The sequence below is a fragment of the Curcuma longa genome, chromosome 6 (genome assembly GCF_044706935.1).
Source record: "Curcuma longa cultivar G26 ecotype Majalengka, Jawa Barat chromosome 6, ITB_CL_G26_1.1, whole genome shotgun sequence".
Classification (NCBI taxonomy): domain Eukaryota; kingdom Viridiplantae; phylum Streptophyta; class Magnoliopsida; order Zingiberales; family Zingiberaceae; genus Curcuma; species Curcuma longa.
Window position 1 is genome coordinate 306,536 of NC_133866.1, and position 18,336 is coordinate 324,871.

The 18,336-nt window shown below is 35.0% G+C and overlaps 1 protein-coding gene across 1 annotated transcript; it reads left to right on the forward strand.

Annotated features, from left to right (window-relative positions):
* Window positions 1-8,236: 8,236 nt before the first annotated feature.
* Window positions 8,237-14,102, forward strand: LOC141831193 (CRM-domain containing factor CFM2, chloroplastic; the record flags this gene model as incomplete). The annotated part of the gene is given in 3 exon segments (XM_074718606.1): window positions 8,237-9,015; window positions 13,369-13,888; window positions 13,972-14,102. Coding segments are annotated over 3 exon segments (1,353 nt in total), but the record flags the coding sequence as incomplete, so codon positions are not given.
* Between the last annotated feature and the right edge of the window lie 4,234 nt (window positions 14,103-18,336).

Here is an 18,336-nt window from a genome sequence, read left to right on the forward strand (position 1 = left end):
TTAGTGTATAAATATTATATGTTTATTAAATTTGGACTATGAGAATTGAACTATGTATAGTCTCATCGATATATGTCCTAACTTGAGACGCAACACCTAAAAGCATCTTGGACCTAGCTAGCACATGGGAGTAGATTTTGCTAGCAAGATGGATCTAGTTTACACTGTAGCCCCACCACCATTTGCGTGTGTCTATGAAGATAGACACCAAGGTACAAATAAGGATGGCAACTCAACGAAAAGGATTAGATCTTTTATCATGTTATATATCATATATACTTGATGATGAGAATTATCTAACATACTCTTTTTTATAATATTTTAATCATTTAAAAAAATTGAGTATTATATGCACGGTAACTAATTAATCAAATCCTCTAAATTAAAACTCGATGTTGCTCCTCCCAAATCTTTTTCCTCTTCCTTATTTTTCTCGGCTTAAGTTTTGGTTAATTCCTCCATCGCTTTCGAAACTCCCACCACACCCTTTGAGTTTGAAAGCAGTTCGAAAGCAGTCATGCTAAGAGCTCAATTATTTTTGCAACTTCGACACCTACACTATAATTAACAAAAATCAAAAGAAGACATGCAACATGATATTCCAACGCTTGACACTTGCCAAAATATACGTACCCTTGAATGAATAGTTTGGATGGTATGCCATCTATTTCAGGGTCCCTTGGAGGGTAAGCAATTATTAGTCTATCTTTTGTTACATGTTAGCCTGATAATTTTTTTGATATGTGTGATATTTTAATATTATGTGCTTGCATTGATAATGTATATTTAAATATATGAATTTAAAGCTATGGTTTATCAATATATGGTCACCCTCAATCACTATAATATTGGTATGCACAAGATTTTTCATCAAAATACTGGACCACCCAGCTAGCTTTTGAGTGTGTATGTGTAATTCATGTAACTTGATTGAGGTATAAGATCACAGCTTTGTTGAATGGAACAGAATGATTAATAAATTTTTATTAGGCTATCACAAGTAATCCCTAACTAATGTGGGTCTCTACCATTGCAGTTGCTTCACTTCATCCTCTTCCATCTCTCCCTCTTTTTCCTCCTCTAGGTCTTACTCATGGATCACAGAAGTTTATGTGAGTTTGGGCCTGGTGGGAGTGTCTCTCAAGTTATTACCAATGAGATGACTATATATATGGATCTCAATTTTAAGGGATTCTTCTTGTTCAATTATGATCAATGGCAACTTCCTGATCATGAGTGATGATCTATTGCCTACCTTGAGAGCACAAGGTGGGAAAAAAGGTTGGGTTCTCTTCTAGTCAATTGATAGGGTAGGTTATGGCGAAGTCGAGATAATGCCCTCCTGTAATAGTCAACTGTAGCTTTTCAATTTATCTCCTCATAGATAGTCATGAAACCGATCGTGCGAGACTGCTGGGGTGATAGATTTCACCTTTTGCTGAAGATAAGATAGGTTAGGTTTGTTTTAATCTAGAAAGGTGACACTGGAGCTATCATTGATATGTAGCAAGGGTGTTCAGAGACTAAGCAAAGTGGAAGTTTGCACAGAGGCAATATTTTTCCTATCTGATTAGGTGTTCTTGCATAGAAAATAGTAGCCAGGGCATTGGGGCACCCATAAAAGAGATCGATGATGTAGGAAAGGAGGTTGAACATGTGAGGTTGGCAAGGAGTTGCCTGCATTTGGGAAGAGAGTAATTAACAGAGAGCGAAAGGAGACCAATAATGATGAGGCGATGAAAAAAAATTATATTGTGCCCTAATGGTTTTTATCAACATTAACATTCTTTATTGATATTTATCACATGTTATAATTTTAATTAGGGATTCAATAAAATTATAATGGGTTAAGTTTTCATAAATTTTGAAATGGATATAGAATATAGGTTAATCAAAAAAAATTATTTTAATTAAATAAAAAAACTATTATAATTATTGAAGATTGACATGCATGCATATGGAGAGCGATAACCCACCTGATTGCCGTATAATAATTTGTGAACTAAAAGTACTAGTTGACAGAGATTTATGACTACGTAAATTGGCAATGATATCGATTTAACACCACTTCAAAATAAGAAACAGGAAGATGTAGCTATAGATTTTTGATCAATCATTTGTTTTTTTTTAATTGTAAATTGCTCTAAGATTAGTTAAACAATCAATTGAATAGCATGTGCATCTTTACATCAATAATTAATTTGTATGTCGTGGTCCTAGGGTAAGCATTAATTTGAGATTAACTAGCTATTTAATTCTTTATTAATTGGTACCCTGAAAACTCTCCAAAAACCTTACTCAACATAAAAAAGATGATTCTATGATTAGTACAAAATGAAGATAAAACTGATTGATATAATCGCTTATTTAATTCTAAAAAAATAATTCTAGAGATTATGTTTTAATAATTACAATAATGATCTTTTTGAGTATAACATCTCCTAAGAAAGTTTGACTATCAAAAGTTATCAAGTAGATAGCAATATTTTAAAAAATGTTAATCACTTAATAAGATCCAATTGTATTTTGAAAATCTATGATAAAATAAAAATAAACTATCAAATCGGAAACTCTTCTAATATTATAAATATTATGGAGTTAAGCAAACTGTATGGAAATGCCTCAATAGGTGAATAGTTATCTAAAAGAAAACCTATGAATTCACACTAAAAGATTTATGTGATATAGAACTCCTCGCAATTAATTGTTGATTGATGACCTAATGACTGATCCATATTAAGCGATCAATTTCCTTTATAAAAGATCTCCTTAAAAGGCAAAGAAACCTTTAGGCTGTTGTAGCAACACTACTCCTCTCTATAAGATATATAAATAAAATCGGAAAAGATGCATGATTAACAAAGTATATACAAGGAACTTTCTAGTGGTCCTTAATTTGTCGCATTTATCTTAGATCAATGTAATAACAAAATACCATAGATGTTTGTGCATTGGTGTCAAGACTAAAATTTATAAATTTGAGCCTCCAAGGTTGTCCAATGTATTAGCGCAATTATGTCCTACATGAGAAATTTCAATAATTGATAATTACCTAAGTTTAGGCTAATAAGGTGGATCTCACTTGTGTTGTGATTATGAAGGATAAGTGAAGTCATCATAGATCGAAAGACCGGATGCAATGTAAGGAAAGTTCAAGAAGGTCGAGGGTCGGATTCTTGGCAAGAAGAAGTCCGTGTAGGTCGGAAGACCAGATACAAGGCAACGGAAGTCCAAGAAGATTGAGGACTAAATTCTTGATAAAAGACGAGAACGCGAGCAGATCACGAGATTAGATGCAAGAGTAGATGAAGACTTGGGGACGAAGAAGCTCCAAGCACAAAGTCCATGAAACAGGAGGTTCATAAAGCATGATATAATTGGGAAACGAGGGTAGAGAGGCTTAGGCTTAAAGAGAAGCTTAACTTTGAGGGTTTAGGGATAAAGACTCTATTTTAGGTTTCACCAATCGATTGGCATGGTAAAACAATCGATTGGTATGGTAAAAAATCGATTGGTGAGCCAAAACCCTAAAATCCTAAATCCAAATATAGGTTTTTGCAAAACCATAATTGATTGGGTTAAACTCAGAATTCGGGATTTATGCGATTGTTGTATCAATTGATTGTAAGTAATTCTGAGCAAATAGTGTTAGATTTGAGAGGTGTCCTAAAGCAATCGTGTCACGCCCCGGGAAGGCCGTCCGAAAAATTTCGGTAGCATCTCCCCAGTAACTATGACAATTCCCTAGATACATGTAAGAATACACGGCCACATGCGACCAGAAATAGGACTACACGTCCAAAGAAACATACACAAGCTACAAACAAATATGAACTAAGGCCTACACGGCCACCAACTACTAAACTGATGCATAACGTAACAAATCTACAACATATAAAATATATGCATAGAGGAACATCGAAAACCCGAACAAGATAGACAATTACAAGAACGAGTCTAACCACACCACCATAATCCACGAATACAACCATATCGACTGCAACGAAAACTCGAACAAACCAACACATGCAAATACCCTCCGATATGAGATGGATACAGTCGGCCAGATCTCCAAGCTCCAAGTATGATCCACCTATCTGCTACCTGGGGAGAAAACAAAACAATCCCAGGGTCTGGGTAGTGAGCATTAGATGCTCAGTGGATACAGAGAAATAGAAGTGCATGTAAAGGTATCAACAGTAATAACAAAAGTGGGAAAGCCAAATAAATTTGTATGGAAGATATAAACACTAGTCAACAGGTAATAGGTGTCAACAGATAACGAAAGTCATGGTAATCGAACATGGCAATATCAACTGATAAATAAGGAAGAGGAATACAGTGCAACAGGTATAGGTAACAGGTACATAATCATGTATGTAATGTCATCCAAATGCAACAATCATAGCAAATATGTGCAACACACGTAAACATATGAGTAAATTAAACTACATAACAATCCTACCAACGAATGCATGTAAAAACACACGGCAACCATCGCAAACAAATGTAAGTCTCTGTCCGCACTCTGCTTTCCCCAGTCACTCTCCCAGAGCACAGTGAACTGAGGTGCCAGACAAGACATACTGCACATACTCCAACAACTAATCACCACTAATCTAGTGGGGAGCGGCAGTGTTACAGGAGGGCTATATAGCTAGTCCTGGTGGCACCCAACAATAGTGCAAGTATGCTCTTGCCACTAAATCTCACCACAACACGGTGCCGGACAAGAGCCACCAAAATCAGCCAACAATGATGTCCACAACATCTACAACTAAGTATGGATGCATGATGATCATCCCAACATGTAATAACTACGATTAATTAGCATGTTCAACAGGTGTCAAAAGAAGTCAACAAGGTCAATAATACAACAAGTAAGGTTTTCCCACAGTAGATAGGTCAATCAAAGATCATACGACATGTATCAATCTATGAATCCTACCAGTATCAGCATAACAGAGGATACAGATAACAAAAGTATCAACATAGCAATAGTAGATCATCATAAGGTCAAACAGCAAGTTTCAAGCATGGATATCAAAGGTATCATCTAAATAACTACGTTGAATAACAGAAATGGCAACAGAATAGATAAAAACAGCAATAAGACATGCACTAAATAATTGACCTGTATTGACCAGATACAGGGTACCCACCTGATTGACAAATCGTCGCAATAAGAATCTCTCTGTACCAATCACGGTCTTGAAATTTATAAATACAACACTACTAAATATAATATTATATTAAACTCTACAATCGGTCAAACTCTAACCGAACCTCAGGTTAACCTAACCACCAATCTAATCCAACGACCAATCAAATTAACATATGTAATTAATCCCTCTTTGATTACATCTTAATTACCTATTAATTAGTTAATTAAATTAACTAATAATTAAATTTGTAATTAATTACTTAATTCAATTAAATCGATTAATAAACTAATTTCTTATCTAAATTAATTAGAAATCTTCAATTGTAACCTGAGATTAATCAAGACAATGATTTATTTCATTACCGATTACCTATTGTAGGTTTGTAGTCTTAACAATCCATTTCTATCATCATGAAAAATCCAACAATTTTTGTCTAATTCTTCTATCTACCTTGCCCTAACATCAAGGAATGCCAAGTAAACATATTTGAAACTAACCCTAGAAATTAACCAACAAACGAAGCAGGGCAAATTAAAGTCTTCTTTCCATATTTAAACCTAAAACAATCAACCCCTGGTAAGTCAAGGGCGGAGAAGAGGAAGAATTCTTCCAACAAAACCGCAGACGAACAGGGAGACCCCCCCCCCCCCCCCCCCCCCCCACAGAGATGAAACCTAACCACGCCTCCAGTCAAGCAGAAGTTACTACCTCAACTCTTATTCTAACCCTAAAATGAAGAGATTCATCAGAAGCATACCTTTTGGAGCTAGGAGGCAGAAAGGGTTGGAATCATGGAAGAACAAAGCAATCAGGATGCCTCCGTTGCGGTCGCCGCCTCCATTAGCATGAGGGATCGCAAGAGCAGAGGAGAGGAGAGGGGCTTCTTGGCTATGGAGGAGGCCTCAGCGGCGGCGGGCATCTTCTCCGGGCGGCAAAGGCGTGGCGGCGTCGGCCTATGCAGCGGCGAAGTGGAGGAATCGCGATGTTGATCTTTGCAGAGGCGATCACGAGGGGAGGGCAGCATCAGGCGCTGTGTGGTATCGAGCGGCGGCGGTGGCCACGATTCCGGCTAGGGTTGCTCTGCTTTCGGGGAGAAGAAGTCGGGGGTTGGGGCTGTCGCCGCAGTGGCTTCGCGTGAGGGAGACGGGAGGAGGTGGCGGCGGTTTGTGGCGTCAGGCTTTTGCAGAGGCCGATCGGGATCCGGCAGCGTCGGGTATGACATATTACGCGATTACCTAAATCGATTGATGGATAACTCAGGTAATCAACCATTACCCTCAATCAAACGCATCCTAACACTTTGTTTGGATGGGGTGAGGGGTGGTTCATCATATGTTTCTTGTTTGGGAGGAAGGGAACGTTAATTAACGTAATATGTATTACTTTAGAAATAATTATTTGTTAGACAACATTTTTATATATATTTTTATAAAAATTTACTGATGTAAAAATTTACGACGAAGGTCGACATCGAGGAGTGCGAGTGATGAGATCCTGTGACGACTGCGTTATGTGACGAGGAGCAACGGTGCAAAAATCTAATAGATAAGTTATTTTAATAATTAATATTTTAATATAAAGGTAAAATTGGAATAAATATGTTTTAACATTTCCTTCCCATTCTTTACCTTCCAAAATCGGAGTGTAAGGAATTATGTATATTTATGGGCATGCAAGGGGAAAGCTTACCCTTCCTTCCTCTTCTCTCCCCTTCCCTCACTTCTTTACAAACAAGGTTACAAATTCCCTTCCCCTTATTTAGCCTTCCTTTCCCTTCCCTCACCTCCTCCCAAACAAGCCGTAAAAGGATGCCCCTTATATGACTCAGTTTTAACATAATTACTATGATATAGTTAACCCTTTTAGGTCCTTGAGTATTTTTCAATTACTTTAATGCATTTACTGTTATTATATTTGTGAACATAGTAGTAGCTAAATTAAATTTATTTACAACGAGGAAAGAAAAAAAATCACAACTCATCTGTTGATTCTTCAACATTAGTTGATTTGGACATTTTCATTAAAATGATATATATATATATATATATTTAAAATAATCAAAATAGAGTCTCATTATTATTTTTATCTCAAAAATACTCTTATCCTAATAGCTAGGATCATAATTGCTATAACATATTAGAGTAGATTGACTTAATATATTTTGTATAATTTTATCAAAATTACTATATATATAATTAATTATTATATTAAAATATTCTTTATCAATTTCATTAAAATTATTTAAATTTAATTAAAATCATTTTAATTTGATCAAAATCATATCAACCTTTTGTTGTAGTAGTTTTAGTCATGCTGCGCACTGGTAACCGCATTCCCTCTCCATAGGCCACTTCCGTGATTCGATTCCTCCGGGACGCGTCTCACTGGGTTTAATGCCTGGGGCGTGGCAGTCGGCTGTGCTGGTCGGGCACGTGGATCCCAATTTGATAATGGGTTGGAATGTAGGTGCCAGTGAATCCTCCTGATTTACCCTCGCTGGCCGGTGGGGACTCTCGTTGAAGGCCGTGGGGCAGGGCCGATCAGCCAAGGAGACTAGTTGGTGCTAGCTGCCCAGATACCCCTTGTAAATCAAAAAAAAAAATTTAGTCATGCTGCTATAATAATGTTGAATGATATTGATTAAGTTTGAATAAATTTGATTAAGTTGATAAAAAATATTTTAATATAATAATATTTCATTTATAATAATTTTAATCAAATTAAAATAATTTTACTTATATTATAATATTTACGATCACAACTACTATAATAATATTAGAATAAAAGTATTTTTAAAATAAAAATATGTTAAAGTGCTATTTTAATATTTTTTTAACAAAAATTTTTCTTTTTCTAAATTAATAATAAGAAGTACTTTTTTATTTTTATTTTTAAAAATCAGCCATTATTTAGTGTTCTCGTTACCAAGCCCGGTTAGCACTTTCTTAGTGGATCTGGACCAAGGCCCGTTTACCATGATCGGCTTGGCCCGTCAACCGCTGATGACCTTATCCCCACAAAGAGTTGGCTAACGCCTCTCTGTCTGCCATCTCTGCCCTCTCTCTCTCTGCTGCAAGTGTAAGAATGTGGTCATGGAGTTAAAGCTAACGCCCTCTCTCTTTCCTCTCTCTCAATACTGCAACCAACAATGCCCATTTCCCTGTCTTCTCCTCCTCCCATCCCCTTCTCCAAACCCCTCAACGCCCACCTCCTTACTTTGCCCCGACTCCCCTCGCCTCGATGCGCCCTCCCCTCTCAAAACCCTAGAAAACCGCTCAAGGGAACCCACTCCCTGCAAGCCAGTCCCACGCCGCAAACCGTCAGCCAGTCCGCCATCCAACGAATCTCCGAGAAGCTCCGCAGCCTTGGCTACCTCGAGCAACATCCGCCCTCCTCCGCCGACGATTGCCCCACCACCGGCCCCGGATCTGCTGGCGAGATCTTCATCCCCACCCCTCGGGAAATACTCACGCATCGCGTCGGTTACACTATCGATTCGAGCTGGAGCACCCCGGAGCACCCGGTTCCTCAACCAGGGTCCGGGGTCACCATCAGTCGGTTTCACCATCTTTGGAAGAAGGATAAGGTGAGGGAGGCGGAAGCCAGGGCTAGGAAGGATGCGGAACCACCGCCGCTCACCGTAGCAGAGTTGACCATCCCGCCAGAGGAGCTGAAGAGGCTGAGGAGGGAGGGAGTACGGTTGGAGAAGCGATTGAAGATAGGGAAGGCTGGAATCACTGAAGGGATTGTAAATGGGATCCATGAGCGATGGCGGCGGTCAGAGCTGGTGAAGATTAAGTGCGAGGACTTGTGCCGGATGAATATGAAGAGAACCCATGAGACTCTGGAGGTAAATTTTTAATATAAATTTAACATTGTTTTTTTTATTTCTAATCTACAAATGATTAATTTTGATGAGGTATGAGATTGAAACAAATACTTCTCTAACATGATCAGGAGGTTTTGTTGTTTATGACTTTCTGAGCGCTACTTGTATACCAGGGTATTGAACAATTATATATGAATATAATTCAACCATCTCTATATCAGCCTAATCTAATAAATGAACCTAAATTTAGCAATATTTTACGTAAAGAAACAAAATTTACCTAAATTTAGCAATATTGTACGTAAAGAAACAAACTTTTAACTTAGTAATCTTAATTTTCACCAAAAGGTGTTTAACAACTGAAATTGGAATATAAAAGGTACTTTAATTAGATAAGGTTGCTTGAATTTGTAATTAATTGAAGATAAATGAGTGTTTCATGAACAATTATATATATATATATATATTTATGGAATTTAGAAAATGAAATATCTTTCATACTTTGATATTCTAAACACAATTGAATAAGCTGAATCAATATAAATTTATTTTGAGTCAAAATAGATAATATTTCATAAAGTTAACCTTAAGTTTTAAACTTGCATTTGATGGATGATCACTACCAAGACAAGTCACATTATTTTAAAAATTTAGATTTTCAAAATTTGCATGAAAAAAAAATGATCAATGTATATGAACATGATTTAACTAAAGTTATTTAAAATATTCCCTTTAACAAGTATATTGAAGCTGTTATTTAAAATACTTTTAATAATTAGTAATTGTAACATCATAAGCAGTAGCTAATTCAATTTGTACCAAGGTCTTCGTTTCTTTTGTCAAACCTAAAACCTAAATGTACATCTCTGTGTTCCCCTTAGGGTTTTCTCTACATCTCTATTTACACCTCTTCCATGCATAAGCTTTTTTTATAGGTATACAGTGATTAATTTCATCTAAGATCTCCTTAAATTTTGATTTTGATTTGAGCTTGTAATCATATGTGCATTCATAAATGTTTGTCTCATTTTCAAGAATCAATTTTAGTACTATAGTTCTATCTTCAATTTCTCTTAACCTCAACCACTTTATCCTTATCATCCTTATTAAAGATAATACCTACTGCATTTTTTTTTTCAAAAACTTTTCCAGCATACCCATTCTTGAAACATGTATTCCTTATTTATGTAATTATTTCTTCAACCATTTTTGTATCCTATATGTATATTATGTTTATTTTTCTCTTAATATCAAGTTTACTAATTCAAGTCCTTTACTCGAAAGTCCTTCTACATTCCAAATAATAAACCTAATCTTATATTCATGGGCTAGTTTCCTTACCCATATCGGCCACAACAATGCACGAACTGTTGTTATTTTGCATCATATTTGGATGATGATGTGATCAGTTACTTGTATGAAACTTTGTAGTGCACCTTTTGCATATCAAAATACTTGGTTAGTGAAGGTCGGTTGCATCATTTATAGGTGATGACATATCCTTAAACAAATACCATTTAGATCCATGCTCATTGGTTTAACTTTTTCTAGCACGGGGTGTCATATTTTAATGATTTCCTTAACTCTTTTTTTGAAAATTGGGCTTGGGATTGGCAATGGTGTTCTAGTGATGTAACTAGTAAGAGTGTACTAAATTATTCTTTCATAATAATTATAAGTTTACATCTTCTCTATGTTCTTATGTTTTTATTTTCAATATAAATCTTTGTGCTGCAGAATGTGCTATTTAATGAGAGTGTAAATAGAATAATCTTGAAACTTGAATTTTTTTGAGGTACTTTCAAAATTAAAAACTTTAAGTTTAGGAGAAGTGGGAAATGAATGAACATGAAATTCTTCTAGGATTTTAAGTATCTCATATCGATTATTAATGAGAAGGAGATACACTGATAAAAGTATTAATAGGATAAATTCATGTCTGTCAAGATGAACTTTAAAAGTTTTGTGCCATTGTCATGCACTCCTTAAGAAAGGAAATTTTACAAACTAAGGCATGGTCAACCATACTTTTAGTTAGGATGCTAGCTATATAGAAACTAACATGTATACAAACTTAGTGTAGTAGAGGTGACATATTATGATGATTGTTGAGGTTATTACAAAGATGTAATCATAAATAGGACTATTTGGGGTGTAATTAGATGTAGTTCCAATAGAAATTAAATGAAAAAAATTATACTAACATTATTTGAAAAATGATAAAAAATCATTAATAGATTCTATAAGACAAGTTGAATCAATTAGAGAAGATGTGAAGGGTAGGGGAGATCATAGCGAACGCTAGTCGTGTAGTTTAAAATGATTTAAGGCATTTTGAGCCTTGCATAAAGTTCAGATGTGGTGTAAAATTAAGGTAGTGGACCTTAATTAGTTGTAGCTAATGTAGCTTGTTGTTCATTGTATGGTTTGAAATGTTGTACCATGCCAGTTGAAATGGTCAAAATATATTGCTTTCCTGAATTACTTAAATTCAATACTTCTTGGCACATACAATAACTCCTTCCTACACCATACATCAGAATGTCGGCATGATACTAAAACAATATTGTTCCATTTGAAGTTTGAAACTCCAATACGACTCGAGATTTTGAACCTTGGTTAATTGCATAACACACTCTTTGGCAAAATCATACACCAATGAGTAAATTAATGTTTCTCATGTTTTGATTGTTCAAGTCTTACCGAAGAGGTGTATGATGAAAAGAACTATTGTATTATTGATGAAAATAATGCATAAATTTGATTTTACTTTTTCATTAGTGATGTTTCCATGAGTGAAACAACAATATGTTTTTCATTGTTTCAATTTCAACCAAGGTTCAAAATCTCAAGCAAGTCTGCAATTTCGGAGTTTAATTGGAACAAAATTGTTTCAATATCCGATTGGTGTTTTGATATATGTAGTGCTAGTGGAGAATTGGAGGAGAAAGGAGGAAGAAGATGAAAATGAAGTGGTGTCATTATTTCAAGTTACAAAAAAAACATTATTTCAATTTATCTTGATGTGTTTTAATGCATGTCAAGTGGTGTCATGTGTACATGATACTCATTGATATGATTGGCACAATAATATAGGAAAAATTACGTGTACCAAATAGTATCAAATTTCGTTAATTAATTGAAATGATATGTGTTGTTCGTGCTGTCCGACATGGTATAAGATTTCGATCCATGATTTCAATTGCCTTGGAAAACATCATATGTTTCTTCTCATTACTAGAAATATAATGCAACAACTATTGGTTCTGCCATCAACATGGTTAAACTTAAAATCATGGATGACAAATTAGATTGCTGATCTGATCCAGTTTCTCCAGAGAAATGAAGCTCAACCAAGATAAACTCTGATTGACTAGAATCCAATGGATACCAACTGATACTGGGAGAGATTTGGAAGATTGGTTTCGGTGGTTGAATGGTTCCAATTAGAGTCTTTTGGAAATTGATTAGGGTTGAACAATAGTAGAGAGGATCACAGGAGAATGGAGTTTGGGAATGCAGTGTGCAACAGGGAGAAGGTTGCTGTCGTGAGGATTGTTCATGGGAAGATAAGGAATATGGAGAGTTGATACAATATGGAGCATTTGGCTGCTGGCTTGATTCTGCCAATGGTTATGAAGCATCTTTATAGTGGATGTGTTGCGTGTCTGCAGGAGAGGAAGACAAGTGTGAAGGACACAAGAGTTGGGCAAAAATATTAGGTATTAATGTATTTAACTAATAATAATAATCATAGATTTATACCAAAGATAACTATTAAAACTAATGTAATCAATAACCACTTCTATCATACTAATAGAATTAATTATAATCAGATTAATCATAATCATAATGATTATAGATAGTAGGTTGATTATTTGTGTAAACTTTTTAGGATCAGCACATATTTCTGTTTTAATTTTGCCACCTTTATTACTTATTTCATGACTAATGAATTTTATCTAATTTGGAGCATGTTTTCCATTTTGTGGAGAAATGTTGACAGCTCTCAACACTAAAGTTGACAATTGAGCTAAGTTTGTTTGTCACTAATCCATCTTTTGTTGGGCAAAATCGAGACAGTTGGAAGTATGTTTAAGATCTTGCTTATGAATAATGCCATATAATTCTTCAAAACAAACAAACAACTACAACAACAAAAAAATTTAGCATAACTCATAGACAATGTTTATCCACTCCGACAATATTTTGTATAGATATTTGGATAATTCAGAGTTCTATTTTATTTTATAACATTCATTGTTCTTTGCAAGTAAATTAGGTTAATGTTTCCCTGAAAAGTTTGGTTGATCCTTTTTTTCCTATTGATGAACATCCTAGTTACATTTTCTAATTAGGATCTGTAACTGCCAGAGAAAAACTGGAGGTTTGGTGGTCTGGAGATCTGGAAGTATAATCATATTGTACAGAGGGGTAGATTACAAATACCCTTGCTCCTTCCATGAAGGCAAGGACAAAATATTTAATGAAACTTCTTTAACATCTGACACGCATAATGAACCAACCAATTCACAAGAGGCTAGCTTGCTACCGATGCTTTCTGCAGATTCAACTACTGAGTCACCTGCTACTCAGTCTCGATCTTCTTTAGTTGTGGGAGTTGGTTCTTCTAACAAGGTGCATCAAAAACTTGAAGGAGAACTTCAACTTGAAGAAGAAGCTGACAGATTGTTAGATGGGTTAGGCCCACGTTTTAGTGATTGGTGGGGATGTGACCCTTTGCCCATTGATGCTGATTTATTGCCAGGTGTTGTCCCTGGTTTTCGCAAGCCTTTTCGGCTTCTTCCATTTGGCATAAAGCCCAAGCTAACAGATCGAGAAATGACCATATTGAAGAGGCTTGGGCGTCCTTTACCGTGCCACTTTGCATTAGGTGAGCACATTTATTCCTTAATTAAAAGTTTTCTCTACTATATGTTTGTGTGATACAACATTCACACATGCATTCTTCTGAAGGGAGGAACAAAAATCTTCAAGGATTGGCTGTTTCTATTATGAAACTATGGGAAAAATGTGAGATTGCCAAAATTGCTGTTAAAAGAGGTGTTCAAAATACAAGTAGTGTTATGATGGCTGAGGAATTAAAGGTAAGTATATTTTCAGTTATTTCCATGTATCAAACTCCTTGTTTTCTCCTTTTGGATCTGTATGCATGCTTTGTTTGTGGTTTAGTATTATGCCTTTGATTTAATTGTTTATGAAAGGTGTAATTTACTGTGTGATAAATCATGGTAGTTACTTTTGCATTTGGTATGTGTAGGAGGAAGGGTGACCTACCTTAGACTATAAATGAAAATAATATAAGCCGCATAGCACTTTAGATCATCTTTTAGGCAAAATGTAGATTACGTGGAATGTTAACCAAAAGACACTACTATAGGGTAAAAGGATAGTCCGGTGCACAAAGTTCCTGCCGATGCAGGGTCCCGGGAAAGGGTCTATTGTACGCAACCTTATCTTGTTTTGCAAGAGGTTGTTTTCGAGACTCGAATTTGTGACCTCTAGATCACACGGTAACAACTTTACCGTTGCGCCAAGGCTCTCTTTCACACTATTATAGGGTAGTTAATTACTTAACTTTCTTTGGTGAAATTGGTCTTATGTTTGGAAGGATCAAAGATTCAGGTCATATGTTGAAATCAAGTTCAGGCAATGATATATTACATTTGTGAATTACAATAGATTAAAATTGTGTTATAACATTTTAGGATCATAAGGTAGTGCACCATGATAGTACAATCCCGCATGACATAACCAAAAGTGAGCATTTATTAACCAATGAGCATTAAGAAGCTTGAAGTTGTATCATAAGCATTCCCTATTTTATAGTTTGTATGTGTATCTGAAAGACTGCTTGCATATGTTCTTTACACTATAACAATCCATCTTTTCATGGCGATTGTTAAAAATTTCAATAATGAGTATGATCACTGTTAAAACATTTACTTGCAACTCAAAAAAAGGACAAACTAAGTGGAGGTCAGGAAAAGATCTAGTGACTATTTTTCTGATAGATGGTAAAAGATACAAAATTACTATCAAAATGTTTACATTAATGGTGTGTACATTGCAACAATTATAATATATTCATTATTGATTACAATGTCATTTATAGAACATTCACTTGTCTTTGACGCTAACTGACAATTTAATGCAACCCTCACAAATAAGCACATTAGATGAGGAAGAGGAAGACTAAAGAAGACTTAGTTAATGACGATAAAACAACATAAAATTTAATTAAATATAAATGATGATATAGTAGGAGTCCATATCATTGTAGAAGGATCCATATAGCTAATATCACTTAGTGGGATAAGATTTGGTTGTTGTTGTATTGATTACAATGCCCATGTCATTGTAGATTAGTGACAATTAATGTTATTACTAAAATATGAATATCCTATATATCATTGAATCATCTCCTAAACACATCAATTTAGCTCTAACAATCTCAAAGAAGAGTGTGCGTGTGAGTCAGGAAGAGAAGAGGTAAGCTAGGGTTTTCAGATTTATTAATAGTAATTAATTAATAATTGTTCTATTAATTAAGTTAATTTTAATTAGTTTACTTAATAACATAACTAATTTATTAATTTAAATGACTAAAATCGATTAAATTTAATTACTTTAATCAAATTAGTTTGATTTTAATTTATTTATTTGGAGTAATTTTATTAATTTAACTAATTCTATTAAATTTCATTAAACTAAATAATAATTTTCAATCACTTTCTTCTAATCAAATTAGTAAATTTTAAATTAAAATAAATTATTTCATAGACTTTTAAATCTAAAATAAGTTAAATTATTTCAAATCAGATTTTAATTTAATTAATCTAATTCTAATATAATTAACTACAAATTATTTGATTAAAATTGATTAAATGGATTAAATCAGATTTGAAATAAAAATTACTTTAAACCATATTTTAAATCAAATTGATTTTATTTAATTAATCAGATTTGAAATCATAGATCACTTGGATTACATTAATTCAAATTCAAATTTGATAATCTAACTACACTTTTGTTAATTTAAATCACATTTTAAATCTAATGTTACTAATTAAAGTTAAATATTAATTAATATTGAATTGATCAAAATTATAATTGATTAAAATTTTAATTTTTGTTCTTTCTATATATATATATATATATATATTCAATTTTTTCTATCGTTTCTAATCTGACCTATACAACTGACACTTGGGATTTTTGAATTTTTGATACCAATTCTGATACTGTCAACCATGGTAAGCACTGCATGCTCAAAGCCATTGGTCACACATTGAATCTTCATGACTAGATCTGGTCACACATGACTAAGTCCTACATCTTATACCGGAATGACTATTGTAGTCTTAGAATGGAATGGCACAGTTCTGTAACTTGCATGTGCATAATTAAATTTTTGGAGTGATAATTCTTGAAACCACAGCCTTGCCAGTAGAAATTAGTGGTCAAGCTCTTAACTATCTTTGTGATAATTTCTATGGAGTTTGGACCATTTTGTCTTAAGAGAAAATTATTGATGAATAGGCATAATAACTTGAACTTCCATGTGATCCAAAGCCACACTCATTTTTTCGTGTTTCATGCCTAGGAAAATTCAATTGCTCAATGGACAGAATCAAGCAAATCTTTCTTGTTTTTGCATCTAAACCACAGGCCTTCCGAACCTTTCATCAATTTCATGGTAAATTGAGTTCTTGATCCATTGACTGACTTCTTGACTAGCGAGCCATTACGGAAATAGAGAGACAACTTCTCAACTATTGTTGAACTTTAGTCTTGTGGATAAGTCACTTGGCGAAAAGGGGTGATGCCATGGACTGTTCAATGTGTGGAGCTGCATGGAGTACTCCATGACAGGAATTATTATAACTAAGAACTCAACCAACCCACTATCCAAATGCAGCACAACTAGACTTCTATGGTGCCCTGAGGAACCAAGACATACATCAGATGTGGAGAGGTTGCAAGAATGATCTAAAGGATGAACAAATTAACAAATTAAGCGTTGAGGTTGCAAGTGCAAGTGTAGTGGGCACTATCTCACCCTTTGGTAAATCAAAGCAATAATTACTACCTATAGATGCCCATTTATTACATCGGGATTAAGAGTGCATAATCTATAATAACAGAGGTCTTGTTCAATTTGTGAGTCAGAGTAAATTGAACAACCTCAATGGTCCTACTCAATACACACAAAGTGCACTAGTGTAATTCTACAGTCAAGACAGACAGTCACCGAATTACACTACAACCGTTCCCGATGGTTTGTCCAAAGCCATCTTGGTTGTGAGCCTTAGTTTATAATTCACAAGGGACTGATAATCATGGTCTTCTGTGTCTCACAGACACCAAGTTATCTACAATGTGAATTAAGAGGACTTTATTGCAAAATACCTATTGCAATCATTTGACCAAAATATGATTTCTTATTTCATAAATGTTACTAGTGCACTTTGTGTGTATTGAGTAGGACCATTGAGGTTGTTCGATTTACACTGACTCACAAATTGAACAAGACCTCTGTTATTATAATTATGCACTCTTAATCCCGATGTAATAAATGGGCACCTATAGTTAGTAATTATTGCTTTGATTTACCAAAGGGTGAGATCTTTCCGTCAGATCAAATATTCTCGGTAAGTTGGGTGATGTTGCTATCTATACGGTGTGCCATTAATTATAGAAGGAATCCGTGTCCCAGTAGGGCTGATGATGTCCCCTTGGAGAGCTCATAAGGATTGTCAAGTCAAATCTTGCAAGTGGACTTGGTCCGACTGACAATAAGGTTGAGTGGTACTATTCAAGGTCTTAGATGTCGATTATTGAGTTGTCAGTGAACTCAGATAATTGACGGACATACGATATCATAAGAAGGAACCCATAACGTAATTTGGGGATTGGATTGGTAGTGCAATAATGATCCTCTAGTGGAATGGATCGTTGTTGATGGATGTAGGTGTGTATTCGGGGTTGAATACGGGATCCGAAACCCATCAGAAGGCCAGATCCAATACCTCCTCGAGGTCCCCACTGTAGCCTAAAGACATCTTCAAAAGGATGCAATCAAACGGATGAGATTAGTTCTCAGCCGTCGGATGAGATTTAATCTCAATCGTTGGATGAGATTAGTTCTCGACCGTAGGATGAGTTAATGGATGAGATCAGCTTGTATCCGTGGGATTAGATCAAGTTGCATCCATTGGATCGAAATAAATAAAGAGGAATAGAAGAGAATAGATTAGAACTGTTGGATGAGATTAAGTAGCGTCCGATGGACGAGATCTCTCCGGTTCGGTTTTAATT